Below are 24,069 nucleotides of genomic sequence, written 5' to 3' on the forward strand. Positions count from 1 at the left end.
CACCACATCCACTGGTTCCCCTCTGTCTACCGCACTAATCACATCCTCATAGAATTCCAATAAATTCATCAAACACGACTTCCCCTTAACGAATCCGTGCTGCGTCTGCTCTATCAAACAATTCTTCTCTAGGTGCCTTGCTATTTCTTCTTTGATGATGGATTCCAGCATTTTTCCAACAACGGACGTTAAACTAACCGGCCTATAATTCCCTGCCTTTTGCTTGCTACCTTTTTAGCCGTTTTCCAATCTTCCGGCACTTCCCCGGAATCCAGCGAAGTTTGGTAAATAATCACTAAGGCGTCTACTATCACCTCTGCCATTTCCTTCAGAACCCTGGGATGCATTCCATCCGGTCCTGGGGAATTGTCCACCATCAGTCCCACTAGTCGATCAAGCACTACCTCTCTAGTGACAGTAATCACATTCAGGCCCTCAACTCCTACCATCCTTCTATCTTTAATATCCGGCAAACTATTTGCATCCTCCTCCGTGAAGACCGAGGCAAAAAACTTATTTAAGGCCTCAGCCATTTCCTCATCTCCCACCACTAAATCCCCCCTCTCATCCTCTAAGGGTCCAACATTCACTCTAGCCAGCCTCCTCCTCTTTATATATTTGTAAAAACTCTTACTGTCATTATTTATATTTAGAGCTAGTTTAGCTTCATAGTCTATCTTTCCTTTCTTTATCACTTCCTTAGTCATTCTTTGCAGAGGGTGGTGGTTGATGGTAAATATTCATCATGGAGTTCGGTTACGAGTGGTGTGCCTCAGGGATCTGTTTTGGGGCCACTGCTGTTTGTAATCTTTATTAATGATCTGGATGAGGGTATAGTTGGGTGGATCAGTAAATTTGCTGATGACACCAAAGTCGGAGGTGTGGTAGATAGTGAAGAGGGGTGTCATAGTTTGCAGGGTGACTTAGACAGGTTGCAGAGCTGGGCCGCGAGGTGGCGGATGGAGTTTAATGCGGAGAAGTGTGAGGTAATTCATTTCGGTAGGAATAACAGATGTGTTGAGTATAGGGCTAACGGGAGGACTTTGAATAGTGTGGAGGAGCAGAGGGATCTAGGTGTTTGTGTACATAGATCCCTGAAAGTTGGGAATCAAGTAGATAGGGTTGTTAGGAAGGCGTACGGTGTCTTGGCGTTTATTGGTAGGGGGATTGAATTTAGGAATCGCAGCGTCATGTTGCAACTGTACAAAACTCTGGTACGGCTGCACTTGGAGTACTGTGTGCAGTTCTGGTCCCCACATTACAGGAAGGATGTAGAGGCTTTGGAGAGGGTGCAGAGGAGGTTTACCAGGATGTTGCCTGGTATGGAGGGGAGGTCCTATGAGGAGAGACTGAGGGATTTGGGGTTGTTTTCATTAGAAAGAAGGCGGCTAAGAGGGGACCTTATTGAAACATATAAGATGATTAGAGGTTTAGATAGGGTGGACAGTGATAGCCTTTTTCCTAGGATGGAGAAAGCTAGCACGAGGGGGCATAGCTTTAAATTAAGGGGGGGTAGTTATAGGACTGATGTCAGGGGTAGGTTCTTTACCCAGCGGGTGGTGAGGGACTGGAATGCCCTGCCAGCTGCAGTTGTAAATGCGCCTAGTTTGGGGGCGTTTAAGAGATCTGTGGATAGGTTTATGGACGAAATGGGATTGGTTTAGATTAGTGGGTTAGTGTTGTTTTTTTTTAAAAGCTGGTCGGCGCAACATCGTGGGCCGAAGGGCCTGTTCTGCGCTGTAATGTTCTATAATTTTTACATCTTTCCCAATCTTCTAATTCCCCACTATTTTTAGCCGCTCTGAATGCATTAGCTTTTAATTTAATACTCTCCTTTATTTCCTTCGATAACCACGGCTGGTTATCTCTTCTCCTACGTTCCTTCTTTACCATCGGAATAAATTTCTGCTGAGCACTGAAAAAGACCTCCTTAAAGATCCTCCACTGTTCCTCAGCAGTCCTACCGACCAATCTGCGTCCCCAATCTACATTTGCCAATTCCTCTCTCATCCTATCGTACTCCCCTCTGTTCAAACAGAGGACACAGGTCCGGGACCCTACTTTCTCATCCTCCATCTGCATCAGAAACTCCACCATACAATGATCACTCGTCCCAAGAGGATCCCTCACAACAAGGTCCCTAATTCTACCCGCCTCATTACATAACACCAGATTTAAGATAGCTCGCTCCCTCGTCGGCTCCAACACGCACTGTTCAAGGAAACTATCCCGACAGCATTCCAAGAACTCTTCCTGAAGCCCACCGCGTCTGACATGGGTCAACCAATCAATATGCAGATTGAAATCCCCCATAATTATCGCCGTTCCATTCCTGCACAAATCATTTATTTGCTTGTTTATAGCCCGCCCCACCTCTATGTTATTATTTGGGGGCCTATAGACCACACGCACCTGTGACTTCCTCCCCTTACTGTTCCTTATCTCCACCCACAACGATTCCATGTTCTGCTCTTTGGAGCCTATATCTTCCCTTACTACCACCCTGATATTATCCTTAATCAGCAGAGCTACCCCACCCCCTTTTTCCTCCCGTCTATCCTTCCTAAATGTCTGATACCCCTGGATATTCAGCTCCCAGTCCCTGTCACCCTGCAACCACGTTTCCGTAATGGCCACCAGATCTTTTCCATTTGTGCTGATCTGCGCCACCAGCTCATTCACTTTGTTCCGAATGCTTCGTGCATTCAGGTAAAGTTCCAGTCTCCAGGGAATGGGGAGAGTGTGGGATTTGCTTCCATGGGTAGTGGCGGAGAGTGTGGGAACCGCCCCTCGGGGGGGGGGGGGGGGGGGGGGTCAGTGTGGGATCCGCTCCCACGGGGAGTCGGGGGGGGGTATGGGACTCGCTCCCACGGGGAGTGGGGACGAGGGTGGGACTCGCTCCCACGGGGAGTGGGGATGACGGTGGGACTCGCTCCCACGGGGAGTGGGGATGAGGGAGGGACTCGCTCCCACGGGGAGTGGGGACGAGGGTGGGACTCGCTCCCGCGGGGAGTGGGGATGAGGGAGGGACTCGCTCCCGCGGGGATGACGGTGGGACTCGCTCCCACGGGGAGTGGGGATGACGGTGGGACTCGCTCCCACGGGGAGTGGGGACGAGGGTGGGACTCGCTCCCACGGGGAGTGGGGATGACGGTGGGACTCGCTCCCATGGGGAGTGGGGATGACGGTGGGACTCGCTCCCACGGGGAGTGGGGATGACGGTGGGACTCGCTCCCACGGGGAGTGGGGATGAGGGAGGGACTCGCTCCCGCGGGGATGACGGTGGGACTCGCTCCCACGGGGAGTGGGGATGACGGTGGGACTCGCTCCCACGGGGAGTGGGGACGAGGGTGGGACTCGCTCCCACGGGGAGTGGGGATGACGGTGGGACTCGCTCCCACGGGGAGTGGGGACGAGGGTGGGACTCGCTCCCGTGGGGAGTGGGGACGAGGGTGGGACTCGCTCCCGCGGGGAGTGGGGACGACGGTGGGACTCGCTCCCACGGGGAGTGGGGATGACGGTGGGACTCGCTCCCACGGGGAGTGGGGATGACGGTGGGACTCGCTCCCGCGGGGAGTGGGGACGAGGGTGGGACTCGCTCCCGCGGGGAGTGGGGACGACGGTGGGACTCGCTCCCACGGGGAGTGGGTACGAGGGTGGGACTCGCTCCCACGGGGAGTGGGGACGAGGGTGGGACTCGCTCCCACGGGGAGTGGGGAGAATCACTCATCTTCACTTATGGCAAATGCTCAGTTTTGCGAAACAAGGACGGAAAGAGTGAGAGAGATGAGGATGGGGAAAGACACAAGAGATAAAGTGACAGCATTTGCAACTTCCTTTAATATTAACAGATAATGGTGCACACACAGAAACAGCATTTACACCAACATCTCCACTTCACCAAATCTTCACAGCTCAAGATTCCCAGGTCATCCAACACTCACTCGGATTTCCACAGGAACCTAACAGAACCTAATAAAATTCCACATCTACACTGTCCCCCCATCAAACACTCCCAGGACAGGTACAGCACGGAGTTAGATACAGAGTAAAGCTCCCTCTACACTGTCCCCCCATCAAACACTCCCAGGACAGGTACAGCACGGGGTTAGATACAGAGTAAAGCTCCCTCTACACTGTCCCCCCATCAAACACTCCCAGGACAGGTACAGCACGGGGTTAGATACAGAGTAAAGCTCCCTCTACACTGTCCCCCCATCAAACACTCCCAGGACAGGGACAGCACGGGGTTAGATACAGAGTAAAGCTCCCTCTACACTGTCCCCCCATCAAACACTCCCAGGACAGGTAGGGAATGGGAGAAAGATGGACGGTGTGCACGAGAGAGAGAGAGACAGAGAGAGAGCCCAGGGTTGGCAATAAACATTAACCCTGGCACATCTTGGCCAATGCAGACAGTTACAACAAAGCACACAGAATTGGGAACTCGTCAGGCCTCAGGGTTTACGGGTATCATGCACAAGGAGCTGGCTGGCACCAGGAATAGCACGGACTCACTCTCGGTGAGGATCTTTCAGATCATGCAACGTCCCATTTGAGCCCCCCTCCTCCACCCCTGCCGCCACTGTGCGTCGGACCACTGACGATCTTCCCCTTCCCACTTCCAGGTCCACAGCACCCTGCGATCTTCGCTCGAGGTGCTTTGTCTGCGTGGATCGTTGGGGTGGAATGGGGGGAGCATGGGCGCTGCTCTGAAAGCAGCAGCAGATTCCCTCAGTGCGATACTCCAAACTTGCAAAGTCCATAGACTCCTATAGTGTCAGGCTCCAAACTTGTAAAGTCCACCGATTCCCTGTGAAGCTCGATCTTTCAACGTCCGTGGAACTTCCAGTTTGACATTTGCTAATGAGGTGGGGGCGTGATGGGGTGGGTGGGGGGCGGCGGCGGTGGTGGTAGCATCAGAATACCAACTCCGCTTTCCCGTCCACTGGTCATTGAGGAACACGGGTGACGGCCTTTCAAAATTTGAGTGGCCCAAGGAGGGCGGATCCCTCGGAGCATCCGATTCCCTCAGCTCGAAGTTCCAATCTTGCAAAGTGTGTGGAAATCGTTACGGCTCGGCTGTGTTCCCACGAGGCACAGGCCGGGGTTGTGAGGAGGGGCCTCTGGACCCCTCAGATCCATGGTGCAGCCTCCGAGATACCAAGTGGCAGGTGGGGAAACACAAAGGACACATTTTTTTTACGGGGGAGGCGCGATGGCGAGGAGGGTGTGCCGTGCACATTGAAGTCAAGGTGGATGGGGTTGGTGACCTAGGCTGCTGCGAGGGGGGCGGGGGATGATGCTGGTCCTCAGAAGGTTTGCACCAGCTGGACGGTGGGCAGAGCCTGCACGGTGTGGATGATCTGGATGGTGGGCAGCGTCTGGAGCCCCTGGAGAGTGGGAGCAGGGGCTGCCGGTGGGGCCGCTGTGGGGGGTTGAGCCGGGGCTTCGGTGGCGTGGGTGCGCAGGTGACGCTGCAGGTAGGAGGCCACGGCGAAGGACTTGGCGCAGACGGGGCAGGCGTGCGGGCGCTGCGCCGAGTGGGTGCGTCGGTGGAGCAGCAGGTTGGACGAGTGGGTGAATGTCTTGCCACACTCGTCACAGGCGTAGGGTCGCTCGCCAGTGTGGGTGCGCTGGTGCTGCCGCAGGTTGGAGGACTGGGCAAAGGCCTTGCCGCACAGCTGGCAGGGGTAGGGTCGGGCCCCGGTGTGGAGGTGCCGGTGCCGCGAGAGGCTGGAGGAGTTGCGGAAGGCCTTCCCGCACTCCGAGCAGGCGTAGGGCCTCTCCCCGGTGTGCTGGCGCAGGTGGTACTGGTAGTGTGAGGACCACTTGAAGGTTAGACCGCACAGGGTGCAACGAAAGACGCGTGCGCCCGTGTGCACACGCTGGTGCACACCCAACAGTGACGCTCGCTTGAAGGCCTTCCCGCACTCGGAGCACTTGTAGGGCCTCTCCCCGGTGTGCCCACGCTGGTGGTAACGGAGGCCTGAGGAGCCCTTGAAGGCCTTGCCACAGTCAGCGCACTGGTAGGGACGGCCCCGTCCAGACGCCTGCGGCGTGGCGGGCATGAGAGGGGCCGGAGGAGGGGGAGTGGGAGGAGGGGGCGGGGGAGGGGGAGGTGGGGCAGCGCAGGTCACCTCGGCCTCGGCCTGCACCAACCGCTGCTCGGCCGTGTGCCCACGCTGGTGGGCCAGCAGGCCGGCCAACTGGGCAAAGCTGCGCTCACAAATGGCACATTTGAAGGGCGTCTCGTCCCCAGGGCTGGGGGCCGGAGGGGGCAGCTGACAGACAGCCTCCACCACCACCTCGCTGGCCACCGTCGGCGAGGCCTCCTCGTCTTCCAGCTGTGGTGGGGTGCCCTCCTCGCTGGCGTGGCAGCGCAGGTGCCGCTGCAGGTACGCTGGGGCGGCAAAAGACTTGGCACAGAGGGGGCAGCGATGGGCGCGCTGACCCGCGTGGGTGCGTCGGTGGAGCAGCAGGTTGGAGGAGTGAGTGAAGGCCCGCCCGCACTCCCCGCAGCGATACGGCCGTTCGCCCGAGTGGGTGCGCTGGTGCTGACGCAGGTTGGCCGACTGGGCAAAGGCCTTGCCGCACAGCTGGCAGGGGTAGGGCCGGGCCCCGGTGTGCACCCTCCGGTGCCGCGAGAGGCTGGAGGAGTTGCGGAAGGCCTTCCCGCACTCCGAGCAGGCGTAGGGCCTCTCCCCGGTGTGCTGGCGCAGGTGGTACTGGTAGTGTGAGGACCACTTGAAGGTTAGGCCGCACAGGCCGCAACGAAAGGCCCTCCGCCCTGTGTGGACGCTCTGGTGCACGGCCAGCAGCGATGCCCGCTTGAACGCCTTCCCGCACTCTGAGCACTTATAGGGCCTCTCCCCTGTATGCCCGCGCTGGTGGTACAGCAGCGCCGATGAGCCCTTGAAGGCCTTGCCGCATTCTGAGCACTTATAGGGCCTCTCTCCAGTGTGGCTGCGCTGGTGGTGCGCCAGTCGTGATGACCACTTGAAGTTCTTGCCGCACTCCAGGCACTGATAGGCCTGCCCGCCAGCCGTGCCCCGGCTCCCGGTTGAAGTCTCGCTCTCCGCCATCCTTCCCCCCGAATGATTAGGCCTGATTCGGCTCTGTGGAGGAGACAAAAGGTAGAGAAAGAAAAGAGAACAACCCCTGTCAATTTGGCTGATGATATCTATGCCAAACTCACATGCAACCCCATTTGCTGCCTTACTGATGAGTGGCTCTGAGTCCCAACCTCCTCATGATCCCATTAATCCTCAACAGTCATGCCAACCCTCCCGACGATGTTTCTGATTAGCACAGGTCCTGACTTCTCAATTGGCCAACCTCGCCATGCCAATCTGCCCCACACTTCCCAAGACTTATCCAGCCTCTAACTTCCCAAAAATCCGATTGGTTGAGATCAACCACGCCATCCTGCCTTCCCACCCCATACTCAATCAGCTTAGAACCCTAATTCTGGAACAGCACAACTGGCCAGATGATGGCAGGCCAAAAAAAATGCAACATCCATTCCCCTACCCATCCACCCCACTGTGATCCTCCATTTGTAACCCTGCTGGCTCTCCTCCCCATGTGAATAGACTGCCAATCCACTGAATCCCTACAGGGCAGAAGGAGGCCATTTGGCCCATTGAGCCTGCACCCAAAATGATCCCGTCCGGGCCCTACCTCAGTAACCCCACATATTTACTGAGCTAATCCTTCTGACACTAAAGAACAATTTAGCATGGCCAATCCACCAAACCCACACATCTTTGAACACTAAAAGGCAATTTAGCATGGCCAATTCCCCTAACCTACACATCTTTGGAATGTGGGAGGAAACTGGAGCACCGGAGGAAACCCATGTAGACACAAAGACCAGCATCAAAGGCCATTTGGTAAACGGTGGATGGGTGGGAGGGTGAGGAGACCCAACTGTCTCTTTCGGCTGTCCTTTTAAGCCACCCTGTCCACTAAGGAACAATTTAGCATGGCCAATTCCCCTAACCTGCTCATCTTTGGACACTAAGGGGCAATTTAGCATGGCCAATTCCCCTAACCTATGCATCTTTGGAATGTGGGAGGAAACCGGAGCACCCAGAGGAAACCCATTCAGACACGGGGACCAATATCAAGAGACCATTTGATAAATGGTGGGGAGACCTAACGATCTCTTTCAGCTGTCCTTTTAAGCCACCCTGTCCCAAATTGGCATTGGTGGAGCTCCCCTTCCAAATGGAACGGTGGCGATGAAATGGCTGACATGTTGCCCGCTTTGCCTTCCCTGTTGGTCAACAGTGGATTGCGGTGGAGAGGGAGGTATGAAAATGTGTAAGTACATGTTTAAATGCTACACTTTGGTGACATTTGGTTGGGGTGGGGTAGATGGACAGTTGGCATTTTTTTGTGGGGGTGTCAGGTTTAAGGGGTTGCCTATCCCTTTAAGAAGGTGACGTTCCCCCCCCGCGCCTCCCCTCCCCCGCTCCCGGGACCCCCCCCCAACCCCCCGACCAATCAGCTGCCGACCTGAGGCGCGCTCTCAGCCGTCTCCCCGGCAACCCGGTGGGAGGGTGCCAGGCGCGCGGCTGCCCCAACGGTCGCCGATTCGAATTCCAACGGTTTTTCCTCGAGGCCTAACGGCCGCTGCTCGAGCCCGGCCAGCTGCGCCACTGCAGCTCCGCCCAGCAACAACCCTTCAACCTCCTCGCCTATTGGACACCCGCCGCCGGCCCGACCACCGCATTGGTCGACCCGCCCGGCCATCGCCTTAACACGATTGGTCGCGGCCAGAGCGCACCTCCCATTGGTCGACCCTCCCTGCCGCGATTGGTCAGCCGATTCCCCCACCCGCTTTGATTGGCCTGCGTTCCTTCTCGCCTTCTGATAAGCTGGGCCGCGGAGTTGGAGGGCGGGGCCGGCGCTTGGCCTGCCCAATCAGTTGGCACCTTTCATGCAGCGGTCCCGAGCTCCTCTGAGAACGCTCATCCCATTGGCCCGTTTTATAATCGGGCTTTATACGGGCCGAAGGACCATTCCTCTCTCGCCGCCCCCCGCCCGGGCGTCGGGAGTCCGTTGGGTTTCCGTTCGACCCACTGGCAAGGATAGGGAAGTTTGTTTTGGTAGGGTTAGCCAACTGGCTTCTTGACCTTTGACCCCTGGTCACACTCAGGCCCCAGGAACGGCCATGTCCATCTGCCACCCACTGCAGCTCATGAGGCACTGGGGCTGGGGCAGGTACATTGTTGTCCACTACCTACAACGGCCAATGTCCAAAGAGCCGCATTGACTACCAAAATGGCCGCCATGAGGTTGTGGGGGGTGCTGTCAAGCCAACAGCGCACAGAGACTGATAGAGCGGGGTTGGGCGCGATGGGGCGGCTCTTCTTCCAACCCAATGTCCAAGACACACACTCTTCTCAGACTCCCGGCCCCCTCATGCCCATTCTCGCCCCCATTCCTGTCCCCCTGGCCGCTGTGCCTCCTGGTACCCAGGTAGAGAGGAGGCAGTGTGGCTCAACTCTTTAATTCACGCCCCCTACACCTCTCACCTCTTTTAAAATAAGGTTTCAAACACCTTATAGGTTTACAGCACAGATGGAGGCTCTTTGACCCATCGTCCCTGTGGTTGGCCATCACCCACCTATCGTGATCCTATTTCCCAGCAATTCGTCTCAAGGCAATCTCTAGTGGGATCCTTGTATGGTTTGCATTTGTTAAAAGACTTCAGTTTAAGGTATTTCTGCCATTGTAACTAATCATACTATTCTTTAAAGCTACCTTAAACTAACTTGACCACATTTTAAGACTCAGCTTGGAATTCTGGGTTTTGAGCTTAGAAATTGACTACACGTGAAAGTGCAACGCAAGCAAAGTTTTGCATGGACAGAAGCTTTCAGAGTCACACGTTTTTGAAATCTGGGGGCTACTTGTACCCAATAACAAAAGATAACCAAACTCTTATACTGTTTGCAGTAGCTGTCTTTTTTAGTTGTTATTCAGTGGAATGCTGCAAGGTTTTTGGGTCCGGCTGCAAAGTCAGTCCCCAACTCTTCCCCCCTCCCTCTTTCTCACAAGTAATCCTTGTTTTGCTTTCTGAAAAGGCCAATTTTAAATGATGCTCAATAAATCATTTCTTTAAAATCAGACCAAGTGCCCAAGGTCTATTTGGAGGAATGAATGGATTCTACAGGGGCTAATACCATTCCAGCAGCAGAACATAAGAACATAAGAAATAGGAGCAGGAGTAGGCCATCTAGCCCTTCGAGCCTGCCCCGCCATTCAATAAGATCATGGCTGATCTGTTGTGGCTCAGTTCCACTTTCCCGCCCTCTCCCCATAACCCTTAATCCCCTCGCTTATCAAGAACCCATCAACCCGCTTCTTAAAAATATTTAGCGAGGCAGCCTCCACCACTTCAACGGGCAGAGAATTCCAGAGATTCACCACCCTTTGAGTGAAGAAGTTCCTCCTCAACTCCGTTCTAAACCGCCTCCCCTTTATCTTGAGGCTGTGCCCCCTAGTCCTACTGTCTTTTTTGAGCGGGAAGAGCTTCTCCACCTCTATCCTATCCATCCCATTCATCATCTTATACGTCTCAATGAGATCTCCCCTCATTCTTCTAAACTCTAACGAGTACAAGCCTAGTTTATTCAGCCTCTCCTCATAGCTCAATCCCCTCAACTCCGGTATCAGCCTAGTAAACCTCCTCTGCACTCCCTCCAGGGCCAAAATATCCTTGCGCAGGTGCGGCGCCCAAAACTGCACACAGTACTCCAGCGGCGGCCTCACCAATGCCCTATACAGCTGCAGCAAGACCTCCCTACTTTTATATTCAATCCCCCTTGCTATGAAGGCCAGCATCCCATTCGCCTTCCTGACCACCTGCTGCACCTGCAAGCTGGGTTTTTGCGACTCATGCACAAGGACCCCGAGGTCCCTCTGCACCGTCGCCTGCTGCAGTTTTTCGCCACGTAAGTAATAGTCCTTCCTACCATTCTTCCTACCAAAGTGGACCACCTCACACTTGCCAACATTAAATTCCATTTGCCATTTCCTGGCCCATTCGCCCAGCCTATCTAGATCCTTCTGCAGACTCTCCACACCCTCCGCACAATTTGCCTTTCCCCCAATCTTGGTGTCATCAGCAAATTTCGACACCCTGCACTCGGTTCCCTCCTCCAGATCATCTATATAAATGGTAAATAGCTGAGGCCCCAGCACTGACCCCTGGGGCACCCCACTAGTCACCAACCGCCAATCCGAATAGCACCCATTGACCCCCACTCTCTGCCTCCTATATGGGAAAATAAACCCTGTACCTCCATAATCACCTGAGCTCCATAATCCAGGCCGACACTCCCCCTGGTGCCAGTACTGAGGGAGTGCTGCACTGTCGGGGGTAGATGTATATACTCTAGGATTTGAGCTCCATAATCCAGGCCGACACTCCCCCCGGTGCCGGTACTGAGGGAGTGCTGCACTGTCGGGGGTAGATGTACATACTCTAGGATTTGAGCTCCATAATCCAGGCCGACACTCCCCCCGGTGCCAGTACTGAGGGAGTGCTGCACTGTCGGGGGTAGATGTATATACTCTAGGATTTGAGCTCTATAATTCAGGCTGACACTCCCCCCGGTGCCAGTACTGAGGGATTGCTGCACTGTTGAAGGTGCTGGTTTTGGGACAATACTTTAAACCAAAGGCCACACCTGCTCACCTGATTTAACAATTTCACAAGTGAAAAAATGGGACTCTGAGTGCCGAATAAATACAGTTTACTCATGAAACAAATGCCATGCGTGCAAAAAGTGTGGCGAGAGCATAAATAATTCAATTAAATAACCGTATCACTTCCTACTTAAACACTGTGGTTCAAAGTGAGGCGAATCGGAAGACAGCTACAGGAGGTGGCCATTCAGCCCATCGTCACAGTGCCTGCTTTGCAAACCAGTGACCAAATCTACCTACCCCCTTTCTTCTCCCCCTCCACTTCCCTGCCCATCTCCCTGCAAATGTTTCTCTTCCGAGTATATATCCAATTCCCCCTTTTAGAAAGTTCCTCCTGCCGCTTTAGGAGGCGAATTTCATATTGCAATAAGGAAAACGCTTAAATTGTGTTGCTATTGTCCTTTAGCGCAGAGGGTTCCATATGAATTAAGATATGTTTTCTTTATTTTTCGCAGGGCTGTTGGCGTGTTCCAGCCCCCGCAGTGTTCACTGCTCATGATGTTCCGAGTGCGTGTGGGCACAAATCATTGAAGGTGGCAGGGGACAGGTTGGTGAAGTGGGTTCCTAAGTGTAGAATACAAGAACAACGGATGCTGCACTTTAGGAAGTGTCACAGACACTTCCATCACAGAAAAGGACTCATGTTCAAGGAGTGAGAACGTTCTAGAAATTGTCCTTTGTCTCTCAAAGCGTTAATGCAGCATTGTGATTGTTAAAAACAAAAACATCCCTTGAAAAGAAAAGACAATTAAGCAGTTTTAAAGGGTACTGGGAAGCTCTTGACCCCAGTAGGCTAGTGACAATAGAGTTCATATGGTAGTTCATGGGTCAATGGGAAAAAAAGTCCTGGAAGAGTGTGTTGAAAAGTTGGTTTTGAGAAGACTGCGCATGCAAAAAAGATATCACACATCTATCACAGAAATAGGAGCAGGCCATTAGGCCCTTTGAGCTTGCTCCTCTATTCATTATAATCATGGCTGATCATCCAACTCAATAGCCTTCCCCCGATATGCCTTGTTCCCATTCTCCCCAAGAGCTATATCTAATTGATTCTTGAAAATATTTGATATCTTAACCACAACTTTCTGTGCTAGTGAATTCCACACATTCACCACTCTCTGGGTGAGGAAATTTCTCCTCACTTCAGTTTAGTCCTTTTCCTCAAACTATGACCCCTGGTTCTGGACAACCCTGCCATCAGGAAAATTCTCCTTGCATCTACCTTGTTACAGTAACCCTACAGTGCAGAAAGAGGCCATTCGGCTCATCGAGTCTGCACCAGCCACAATGCCACCCAGGCCCTATCCCCATATATTACCAACTAATCCCTCTAACCTACACAACCCCCAGACACTAAGGGGCAATTTAGCATGGCCAATTAACCTAACCTGCACATCTTTGGACTGTGCGAGGAAACCACAGCACCCGGAGGAAACCCATGCAGACACAGGGAGAATGTGCAAACTCCACACAGACAGTGACCCAAGCCGGGAATTGAACCCAGGTCCCTGGAGCTGTGAAGCAGCAGTGCTAACCACTGTGCTACCATGCCACCCTGTTGTAATTTTACAGGTTTCGATGATATTCCCCCTTCATTCTTCTAAAGTCCAGTGAATAAATTTAAATCAACTGCAACATACGTCAGTCCCACCATTCTAGGAATCAGCCTGATAAACCTTCACTACACTCCTTCTATTGCAAAAACATCCTTCCTCAGATAAGGTCACCAAAACTGCACACAATATTCCAGATTTGGCCTCACCAAGGCCCTGCATAATTGCCCTTTGAATTTTTGACTTTTAACCTTTAACAGAAAGATACAAAGGCATTGAAGAAGGTGCAGAAAAGATTAACGAGAATGGTTCTGGTAACGAGGAACTTCAGAGATGTGGAGAGATTGGGAAGTGAGGACAAGGAAACAAATGGTAATGGTTGATGGATGCCCTTGCAAATGGACAGTTGTTTCAAGTGATGTTGGGACCCTTGCTGTTTGTGTTATGTATTAACAATTTGGAGGTGAACATGGGGGGCATGATTGGAAAGTTTGGCGATGACACAAAGATTGGTTGAGAAGTGGATAGCTGTGACTTGCAAAGTAATATCAATGCTTTGGTGGAGTGGACAATAAAGTGGTAGATGGATTTTAATATAGAGAAGTGTGTGGTTATGCATTTAGGAAGATCAAACAGTTACAGGAAATGGTATATCCCCAAACAGTAAATGGAGATAACTAAGAGGGGAAGACAAAGTGAAAGATCTTGGTGCTCTAGTACACAGGTCCCTGAAGGCAGCAGTTCAAGTAGACAAGGTTGTAAAGAAGGCAGAAGGAACGCTCTCCCTCATCAGAAAGTTATGGAATATAAAAGGATACAGTGTTGGGATTGTATGAAACACCGGTGAGGCCACAACTGGAGTATTGTGAGAAATTCTGGCCACCAAATTACAGGAAGGATGGAATTGCTGTGGAGGCAGAGTGCAGAGGAGGTTCACAAGAATGTTGCCAGGGGTAGAAAGGTGTAGTTATGAAGACAGATTGGATAGGTTGGGGTTATTTTCCTTAGAATAAAAAAGGCTGAGGGGTGACTTGATTGAGGTGAACAAATTACGAGGGGGAGGGATAGAGTGGACATGACAAGATTGTTTCCCTTGGCGGAGAATTCTAGAACTTGGGGACATAGATTAAAGGTAAGTGGCAGAAGGTATAGAGGGGATGTGAGGAAAATCTTTTTTTTACATAGGTGGGTCTTTGGAATTCACTGCCTGAGTTGGTGGTGGAGGGAATCTTTTAAAAAGTACCTGGATCTGCACCTTAAGTGTTGTAAACTGCATGGCCATGGGCCAGGAGCAGGAAAGGTGGGATTCAAAAGACCACCTGCGTGTCCTCAGGATGGAATAAATAAGATGGGCCAAATGGCCTTCTTCTGTGCTGTAACTTTTATATGGTTCTATAGAGAAGCAAAGAGGAAGGAGAATTGGAAAAGGGCGTTACAAATCATTAGAGGGGTGGCAGCGTGCAGACAAAGTAGAGAGGGAGAAACCATTCTCATTGGTGGATGGGTCGAGGACCAGAGGAAGTCAGGGATTTAAGGAGATTGAAAAGGGGAAACAAGCTACACAGACATGAGGTAAAACTTTCTCACACAGTGACTCCTTAGGGTGCAGTTGGTGCTGCCTGAGAATGAGGAGGGCCTGGTTCAATTGAGGCTGTTCGAGAGGGAACTGAATTCTTATCTGAAAACGGAAGAATGTGTGAGGCTACAGGGAGAAGGTAGGGTAAGTGGCAGGAACCACACTGCATATGAATGGAGCCGGTGCAGATTGGGCTGAATGGACTCCTTCTGAGGAGGACTTGACTGCTGGGACAAATTGTCCCAGAAACTCTGGAACTCATTCCCCAACCCCACACAAAAAAAAAACAAGATTGTGAAGACCAGAGAGTTTGATTGATATTTTGAGAAAGGAGAAGTTTTCAAGTGAGAGAATGGAGGAGAGTCAAGGGAGTTGCAATACGAGCAGCAGTGATTGGGTGGGATGGCTAGTCCCAAAGGGCTGAATGGCCACTCGTGTCATTCGACTCATGTTACAAATGAAAAATCATGAGGATGCTATGCTCCCCCACATTCCCCTTGCTCGCTGGAATGAGACTGAGCGCTGGATCCCATGACCAAGTTGCCTTGTGATTCCCGTGACCAAGCTGCATCGATTGTGATTTCGTCCTCGGGAAGGCTGTTGCAAATTTTTTCACTGTACCATCCTCTCCTGTGGCTCTCACTTTCCCATTCCCTATGTGTCACAAGTCCTTGGTGTACTCGAGGCTGATGTTGGAGCAGAGACGAACTCCTCCTCCTCCTACTCCGTCGCCCAGGCTCGGCTTGTACCCATGCTTCTCGAAGAGCGCAATAGCGGCGCGGTTAACTGGGTCGACACGCAGCGTCGCCTGTCGGTACCCACTGGCGCGAGCCCGCTCCTCAAAGGCGGCCAGCAGGAACGTGGCGACCCCTGATCTCCTGTGCCAGCGGCTAACCGCCAGGCCGTGTAGCTCCAGTGCTGGCAACTCTGGGCGGCCCCCTGGTTTGGGGTTGAAGGCTGCGCAGCCGCAGACATCCTCGTCGTCATAGACAGCCACCCAGAGACAGGTGTGGGGGAGGCCCGACCGCCAGCGCAGGGCGAGCTTCAGTAAGGCAGCAACGCACAGCACGGGCACCAGGAGGGCGGCAGCAAAGGAGCTGAGGGCAAAGCGGAGAGCACTGCTGCCCACCGCCATCAGGAGCAAGGCGGCTGGACGTGTCATGGCGTAGAGCAGCAAGCGGTTTTCTGTCTCCCGGTATCCATCCTGTCTCGAGAGAGAGAGAGAGAGAGAAAGGAAACATCATTAGAATTAGTCCGGTCTTGGGAGCTCAAACACAAACACAGAGAATTGTCTCGGGGGATGAGGCTGAATGGCCTCCTCCTGTTCCTGTGTAACAGGCTCGAGCGGCCGAATGGCCTCCTCCTGTTCCTGTGTAACAGGCTCGAGGGGCCGAATGGCCTCCTCCTGTTCCTGTGTAACAGGCTCGAGGGGCCGAATGGCCTCCTCCTGTTCCATAATTTATTATTAAGCACCTCTACTATTTCTACCGGTTCCGCACAGACTTTTCCCCGTCACCTTTTATAGGTCCTATTCCTTCACATCTCATCCTTTTACTCTTCACATATTTGTAGAACGCCTTGGGATTCTCCTTAATCTTACCCGCCAAGGCCTTCTCATGACCCCTTCTGGCTCTCCTAATTTCCTTTTTAAGTTCCTTCCTACGACCCGTATACTCCTCTAGATCCTTAACATCTCCTAGCTCTCTGAACCTTCTGTACACTTTTCTTTTCTTTCTGACTAGGTTCATTACAACCTTCGTGCACCACAGCTCCCGTGACCTACCAAAACCTCCCTGTCTCATTGGAACATTGTCGTGCAGAACTCCAGACAAACATTCCTTGAAAATCCGCCACCTTCCTTCGGTACTTTTCCCCAAGAACACCACCTTCCAATTTACTCGTCTAATTTCTTGCCTGATGGCTTCATATTTCCCCTTACTCCAGATAAACACCTTCCTAGCCTGCCTATCTCTTTCCAATGCTATCGTGAAGAAGATAGAATTATGATCACTATCCCCAAGATGGTCTCCCATCGAGAGATCTGACACCTGTCCAGGTTCATTAGCCAGCACCAGATCAAGTACAGCCTCTCCTCTTGTAGGCTTATTCACATACTGTGTCAGGAAACCCTCCTGAACACACCTAACAAACTCCTTCCCATCCAAACCCCTTACCCTAGGAATATTCCAGTTGATGTTTGGGAAATTAAAATCTCCCATCATGACAACTCTGTTATTACTACATCTCTCCAGGATCTGTTCCCCTATCTGCACCTCAACATCCCTGTCACTATTGGGCGGCCTATAGAAAACACCCAGCAAAGTTACCGACCCCTTGCTGTTGCTAACTTCCACCCACAGAGACTCCGTAGACAATCTCTCCACGGCGTCCACCTTCTCTACAGCCGTGACACTATCCTTGATCAACAGTGCCACTCTCCACCCCCCCACCCCCCGCCCCCCCCACTTCTTTTGCCTCCCTCCCTGAAACATCTGAATCCTGGCACCTGAAGTACTCAGTCCTGTCCCTGAGACATCCAAGTCTCTGTAATGGCCACCACATCACAATTCCAAGCAGTGATCCACGCTCTAAGCTCATTCACTTTATTCAGTACACTGCTGGCATTAGGTCTGAGGTGTGTCTGTTTTAGAACATAAAGAACATAAGAACATAAGAAATAGGAGCAGGAGTAGGCCATCTAGCCCTTTGAGCCTGCCCCGCCATTCAATAAGATCATGGCTGATCTGTTGTGGCTCAGTTCCACATTCCCGCCCTCTCCCCATAACCCTTAATCCCCTCGCTTATCAAAAACCCATCAACCCGCGACTTAAAAATATTTAGCGAGGCAGCCTCCACCACTTCAACGGGCAGAGAATTCCAGAGATTCACCACCCTTTGAGTGAAGAAGTTCCTCCTCAACTCCGTTCTAAACTGCCCCCCCACTTTATCTTGAGGCTGTGCCCCCTAGTCCTACTGTCCTTTCTGAGCAGGAAGAGTCTCTCCACCTCTATCCTATCCATTCCATTCATCATCTTATATGTCTCAATGAGATCTCCCCTCATTCTTCTAAACTCTAACGAGTACAAGCCTAGTTTATTCAGCCTCTCCTCATAGCTCAACCCCCTCAACTCCGGTATCAGCCTAGTAAACCTCCTCTGCACTCCCTCCAAGGCCAAAATATCCTTGCGTAAGTGCGGCGACCAAAACTGCACACAGTACTCCAGCTGCGGCCTCACCAATGCCCTATACAGCTGCAGCAAGACCTCCCTACTTTTATATTCAATCCCCCTCGCTATGAAGGCCAGCATCCCATTAGCCTTCCTGACCACCTGCTAGCTGGGTTTTTGCGACTCGTGCACAAGGACCCCGAGGTCCCTCTGCACCGTCGCCTGCTGCAGTTTAACGCCAGGAGTGTAGTGAATAAAGTGAATGAGCTTAGAGCGTGGATTGCTGCTTGGGAATTGTGACGTGGTGGCTGTTACAGAGACTTGGATGTCTCAGGGACAGGACTGGGCACTTTAGGTGCCGGGATTCGGATGTCTCAGGAGGGACAGGGAGGGAGGCAAAAGACGGTGGGTGGAGGGGGGGGGAGTTGGTGGTGAGTGGCACTGTTGATAAGAGATAGTGTCATGGCTGTAGAGAAGGTGGATGCCGTGGAGGGATTGTCTATGGAGTCTCTGTGGGTGGAAGTTAGCAACAGCAAAGGGTCAGTAACTTTGCTGGGTGTTTTCTATAGGCTGCCCAATAGTGACAGGGATGTTGAGGTGCATATAGGGAAACAGATCCTGGAGAGATGTAGTAATAAGAGTTGTCGTGATGGGAAATTTTAATTTCCCAAACATCAACTGGAATATCCCTAGGGTAAGGGGTTTGGATGGGGAGGAGTTTGTTAGGTGTGTTCGATAGAGACGAAGGATGAGAGGTGACCTGATAGAGGTTTATAAGATGTTGAGAGGTATAGATAGCCTCTGATAATCTACCCTATTTCCCAGGGCTGAAATGGTTGCTACGAGAGGACACAGGGTCAAGGTGCTGAGGAGTAGGTACAGAGGAGATGTCAGGGGTAAGTTTTTCACTCAGAGGGTGGTGAGTGAATGGAATCGGCTGCTGTCGGTGGTGGTGGAGGCGAAATTGTTGGGGTCTTTTAAGAGACTTCTGGATGAGTACATGGGATTTAATCGGATTGAGGGTTATAGATAGGCCTGGTAGGTAGGGATATGATCAGCACAACCTCTGGGCTGAAGGGCCTGTTTGTGCTGTAGTGTTCTATGTTCTATAATTTAACTGCACTGCTGAAGAAATCAGGAGTCTCACTAACCTTCAGCATCTCCATTACAATCTCCGTCTCACACTCCGTCATTTCCCGAAATATCAATTTGCTCCTCTCCAGAAGTGGCATTTCGACAGGCCTATACGGGCGATTAAACACAGAATAACAGACCCTGGGAGTGAGTTGGCCTACTCCTGCTCCTGTTTCTTATGTTCTAATCGAGGGGTTCGGGGTAGTTTATATATAGAATAACAGATACCTGGGAGTGAGTTACAGACTGGAATCTAATTGAGGGGTTTGGGGTTGTTTGTATATAGAATAACAGATACCCGGGAGTGAGTTACAGACTGGAATCTAATCGAGGGGTTCGGGGTGGTTTATATATAGAATAACAGATACATGTGGGTTTGTTATAAATTATCCCAGTGAATTAACATCTGAAATTATAAAGTATTTACTTTTCCAATTGCTGCATTAATTGATTAATGTCCTATTGATTAATCAGTGACTGCCTCAGAAGATGTCCTTGTATTTAATGTCCTTGCAGAGTAATGATATTATTTTCCCAGGTTATTAATTGATTGATTTGTATTAGTTTGTTTAAGTCTGAATGTTCATTATTGGTAACTGACTGATGAATATCTCACATTGAATTAATTGATTGATTAATATTTCAACTGAATCATTGCTGTCCCAATTAACAGTCATTGAGACAGACAGTACAGAAACAGGCCCAACTCATCCATGCTGACCATGTTTCTTCATGTGAACAAGTCCCATTTGTCTGCGTTTGGCCCTCCTACCCGTGTACCTATCCAAGTGTCTTTTAAATATTGTACCTGCCTCTACCACCTCCTCTGGCAGCTCATTCCATACACCCACCATCCGGTGTGAAAGAAAGTTGCCTCTCGGGACCCTTTTAAATCTTTCCCCTCTCACTTTAAACCTATGCCCTCTACCTTTGGACTCCCCTATCCTGGGGAAATGACCTGGGTTATTCACCTTATCTTTGCCCCTCATGATTTTATAAACCTCTATAAGATTACCCCTTATCCTCCTACACTCGGAGGAAAAAAGTCCCAGCCTCTCCTTATAATTCAAACCTTCCAGTTTCCATAACATCCTTGTAAATCTTTTTAGCACCCTTTCCAATTTAATAACATTCTTCCTATAGCAGGGCAACCAGAATTGTACACATTACCCCAAACGTGGCCTTACCAATGTCTTGTACAGTTATAAGATAATGTCCCAACTCCTGTGCTGAGTGCTCTGACCAATGAAGACAAGCATGCCAAATGCCTTCATCACCGCTATGTCTACCTCTGATACCACTTTCGAGGAACTATCTACCTGCACCCCAAGATCTCTCTGTTCGATAACACTCCCCAGGACCCTACCATTAACTGTGTAAGTCCTGCCCTGGTTTGTCTAATCAAAATGCAACACCCAATGACAAACAACACCTAGCACTGACCCCTGCAGCACACCGCTGGTCACAGGCCTTCAGTCTGAAAAACAACCCTCTACCACCACCCTCCGTCTCCTACCAGCAAGCTAACTATTCAATTGGATAGAATCATAGAACCCTACAGTACAGAAAGAGGCCATTCGGCCCATCGAGTCTGTACTGACCACAATCCCACCCAGGCCCTACACCCATATCCCTACATATTACCCACTAATCCCGCTAACCTATGCGGTTCAGCACACTAAGGGGCAATTTTATCATGGCCAATCCACCTAACCCATACACCTTTGGACTGTGGGATGAAACCCATGTAGTCACAGGGAGAATGTGCAAATTCCACACAGACAGTGACCCAAGCTGGGAACTGAACCCAGGTCTGTGGAGCTGTGAAGCAGCAGTGCTAACCACTGTGCTACTGTGCCATATAGTTTTCCCTGGATCCCGGGGAGGGGGCAGCATGGTGGCACAGTGGTTAGCACTGCTGCCTCACAGTGCCAGGGACCTGGGTTTGATTCCTGGGGGCTTGGGTCACTGTGGGAGTTTGCACATTCTCCCCGTGCCTACATGGATTTCCTCTGGGTGCTCCAGTTTCCTCCCACAGTCCAAAGATATGCGGGCTAGATGAATTGGCCATGATAAATTGCCCTCTAGTGTCAAAGGAACTGATAAGTGTATGGATAAGTGCATGACATTATGGGGAGCTGGGTGCGATTGTGCAGACTTGATAGGCCAAATGATCTCCTTCTGCATTGTAAGATTCAATCCTATTCTATGATCTAATCTTACTGACCAGTCTACCACGTAGTACCTTGTCAAAGGCCTTGCGAAAGTCCATGTAGACAATGTCTATCCCACTACCCTCACCTATTTTCTTAGTCGTCCCTTCAAAAATCTCTGATCAAATTTGTGAAACAATTTCCTACGCACAAAGCTGTGCTGACTACCCCTAATCAGTCCTTGCCTTTCCAAATGCCTGTGGATCCTGTCTCTCAGAATGCCATCCAACACTTACCCATCACTGATGTTAGGCTCACTGGTCTGTAGTCCCCAGGCTTTTCCCTGTCATCTTTCTTAAATAACAATACAACATTGTCCTGCCTCAGTCTTCCGGTGGCTGTCGGTGATACTAATATCTCCACTCGCTTCCCACACTTGTTTTGTCTCAGTGACTCAGCTGAACAGTTACTCATCTCTCTATTCAATAATTAATACATTTCCCAGTTTATTCAGTAATTAGAATAAAAATTTGAATGGCAGTAATGGAATTTTTAATTGATTAATTCGCTAGTTTATTAACTTTTGTCCCCATTAATGAACCTGTTGGAATTACCAGTTAGTTATTTATTGTTTAAATTATTTTCAATAAAATTATCTCAGAATTCAATAAGATTGTAGTCCCAATTAAATTTTGTTCCAATTTATTGATTTTTGTGCAAAGTTATTGATTCACCAGTTTGTTAAGGAATTGATTAATGTCTTGATTTATTAATCAATGCATAAATCCTCCCAGTTACTGCCTGGGCTGATTAATGTCCGAATTGATCGATCTATCCTCCGTCTCCTTGAATAATCGATTTATATCACAGTCCATTGATAAGTCTTCATATCATCTGACAAACTATTTGTGAGTTCAACTGCCTGTCGTACAACTTACTAAACAAAATTATCTTAGAGTTCAATAAGATTGTAGTCCCAATTAAACTGTGTTCCAATTTATTGATTTTTGTGCAAAGTTATTGATTAATTGGTAAATGAATGAATTCAATCGCTGATTTACATGCAGCTTATGCTAAAACAAATATTGATCACACCCGGGTTATTGATTTAATTGATAACTGGCGCCCCAATTTAACCATTTATTGTGAAATTTTTCAATTTGTTGAATTGTCAATCTCCCAAGCTATTAATCCAATTAAATCCCTAATTTATCAATGTAGTTAATGCCTCTCCCCGCGGAGCAATGTCTGCATTTAGTGAAACGCTGGAATTAGTTTGTAGATTTGCAGTGATCAGGGCCCTGCTACTAATCGCTCTCTCTGTGACCCTCCCTCACTCACCGATCCGCCTCCTTCGCTGTCCAGCTGGTAAGTGACGGCTGTCGCTGGTGGCTGCGCAGGTCATTCAGGGGGCGGGGTCAGAGTCAGGTGCTACCATCATTCCAGATCCTTGAGAAGGGGGTTAAATGTCAAATAATTTGATCCGCGTCCTAATTCAGACTCTAAATCTGGAGTAATATTTGGAAATATTAGATACAATCTGGTACAACTCTGTATAGTCTAACCCCTTAAGCGGTGTTCATCCGAATTTATTTTCGAAATAGTAAAATGTACAAATACCTCCTTCAATGCAAGTGGTTGCTTCCGATTACCCGGCCTCCACAACAGGAATGGACCGAACCATCCCAGAGAAAGGGGTGAACGGGTTCAAGGCCTCCCCGCCCCAACCTCGCAATGAAGGGAGTTGCGCGCAGCCGCAGTAGCCGGGTCTAGCAACTAGACGCATGCGCCTTGCTACCAATTTACCCCCTAGTGGAGAATGTCAGAATCACAAACATGGAATCAGACAGAACAGAAGAGGACCTTCAGCCCATCGAATCTGGACTATCACATTAGAAACACTTGAACTCCCACTTAATCCCACCTGCCAGCACTTGGCCCATTGCCCTGAGTGAAACCAGGGTGGGATTGCTAATCAAAGAGGTCTGGTGGATTGAAGTGCATTTGTTTCAATGCGAGAACAGGTAAGGCAGATGAACTTAGAGCTTGGATTAGTACTAGGAGCTATAATGTTGTTGCCATTACAGAGATTTGGTTAAGGGAAGGAGAGGATTGGCAGCTTAATGTTCCAGGATACAGGTGATTCAGGTGGGGTAGAAGGGGATGTAAAAGGTCTGGGGGAGGAACAGATATGTAGGTAGATTTTGGTAAAGTGTAAAAGTAACAGGGTTGCTGTGGTGGGAGATTTTAACTTAAGAACATAAGAACATAAGAAATAGGAGCAGGAGTAGGCCATCTAGCCCTTCGAGCCTGCCCCGCCATTCAATAAGATCATGGCTGATCTGTCGTGGCTCAGTTCCACTTTCCCGCCCTCTCCCCATAACCCTTAATCCCTTCTCTTATCAAAAACCCATCAACCCGCTTCTTAAAAATATTTAGCGAGGCAGCCTCCACCACTTCAACGGGCAGAGAATTCCAGAGATTCACCACCCTTTGAGTGAAGAAGTTCCTCCTCAACTCCGTTCTAAACCGCCTCCCCTTTATCTTGAGGCTGTGCCCCCTAGTCCTACTGTCTTTTTTGAGCGGGAAGAGTCTCTCCACCTCTATCCTATCCATCCCATTCATCATCTTATACGTCTCAATGAGATCTCCCCTCATTCTTCTAAACTCTAACGAGTACAAGCCTAGTTTATTCAGCCTCTCCTCATAGCTCAATCCCCTCAACTCCAGTATCAGCCTAGTAAACCTCCTCTGCACTCCCT

The 24,069-nt window shown here is 50.5% G+C and overlaps 2 protein-coding genes across 3 annotated transcripts; both read right to left on the reverse strand.

The window, feature by feature from the left end:
* Nucleotides 1–3,812: 3,812 nt before the first annotated feature.
* Nucleotides 3,813–8,684, reverse strand: LOC145344692 (uncharacterized). The gene is made up of 2 exons (XM_080191798.1): nt 8,524–8,684; nt 3,813–7,118 (listed from the first exon to the last, which is right to left on the reverse strand). The coding sequence occupies exon 2, from the start codon at nt 7,083–7,085 to the stop codon at nt 5,313–5,315; it is 1,773 nt and encodes a 590-aa protein (XP_080047924.1). The 5' UTR covers nt 7,086–7,118; nt 8,524–8,684; the 3' UTR covers nt 3,813–5,312.
* A 3,070-nt stretch (nt 8,685–11,754) lies between these two features.
* Nucleotides 11,755–22,693, reverse strand: LOC145344702 (putative N-acetyltransferase 14). 2 transcript variants are annotated; one of them, XM_080191808.1, is made up of 3 exons: nt 22,649–22,693; nt 19,172–19,262; nt 11,755–16,057 (listed from the first exon to the last, which is right to left on the reverse strand). In XM_080191808.1, exons 2-3 carry the CDS (start codon nt 19,250–19,252, stop codon nt 15,515–15,517), a joined length of 624 nt encoding a protein of 207 aa, XP_080047934.1. In that variant the 5' UTR covers nt 19,253–19,262; nt 22,649–22,693; the 3' UTR covers nt 11,755–15,514. The 2 variants fall into 2 exon arrangements, with proteins under 2 accessions (XP_080047934.1, XP_080047935.1); XM_080191809.1 differs by lacking the exon at nt 22,649–22,693 and adding an exon at nt 17,360–17,494 and having other exon boundaries at nt 19,172–19,243.
* Between the last annotated feature and the right edge of the window lie 1,376 nt (nt 22,694–24,069).

This window comes from Carcharhinus amblyrhynchos, chromosome 7, assembly GCF_965287045.1.
Source record: "Carcharhinus amblyrhynchos chromosome 7, sCarAmb.v2.hapA, whole genome shotgun sequence".
NCBI classification, from domain to species: Eukaryota; Metazoa; Chordata; class Chondrichthyes; order Carcharhiniformes; family Carcharhinidae; genus Carcharhinus; species Carcharhinus amblyrhynchos.

Excerpts from the sequence above, each read along its gene's own strand:
- LOC145344702 (XM_080191808.1), bottom strand. The coding sequence starts at position 19,252 with ATGCCACTTCTGGAGAGGAGCAAATTGATATTTCGGGAAATGACGGAG. Across the intron at positions 16,058-19,171 it reads TTGTAATGGAGATGCTGAAG|GATGGATACCGGGAGACAGA; the intron begins GTTAGTGAGACT and ends CTCTCGAGACAG.
- LOC145344692 (XM_080191798.1), bottom strand. The coding sequence starts at position 7,085 with ATGGCGGAGAGCGAGACTTCAACCGGGAGCCGGGGCACGGCTGGCGGG.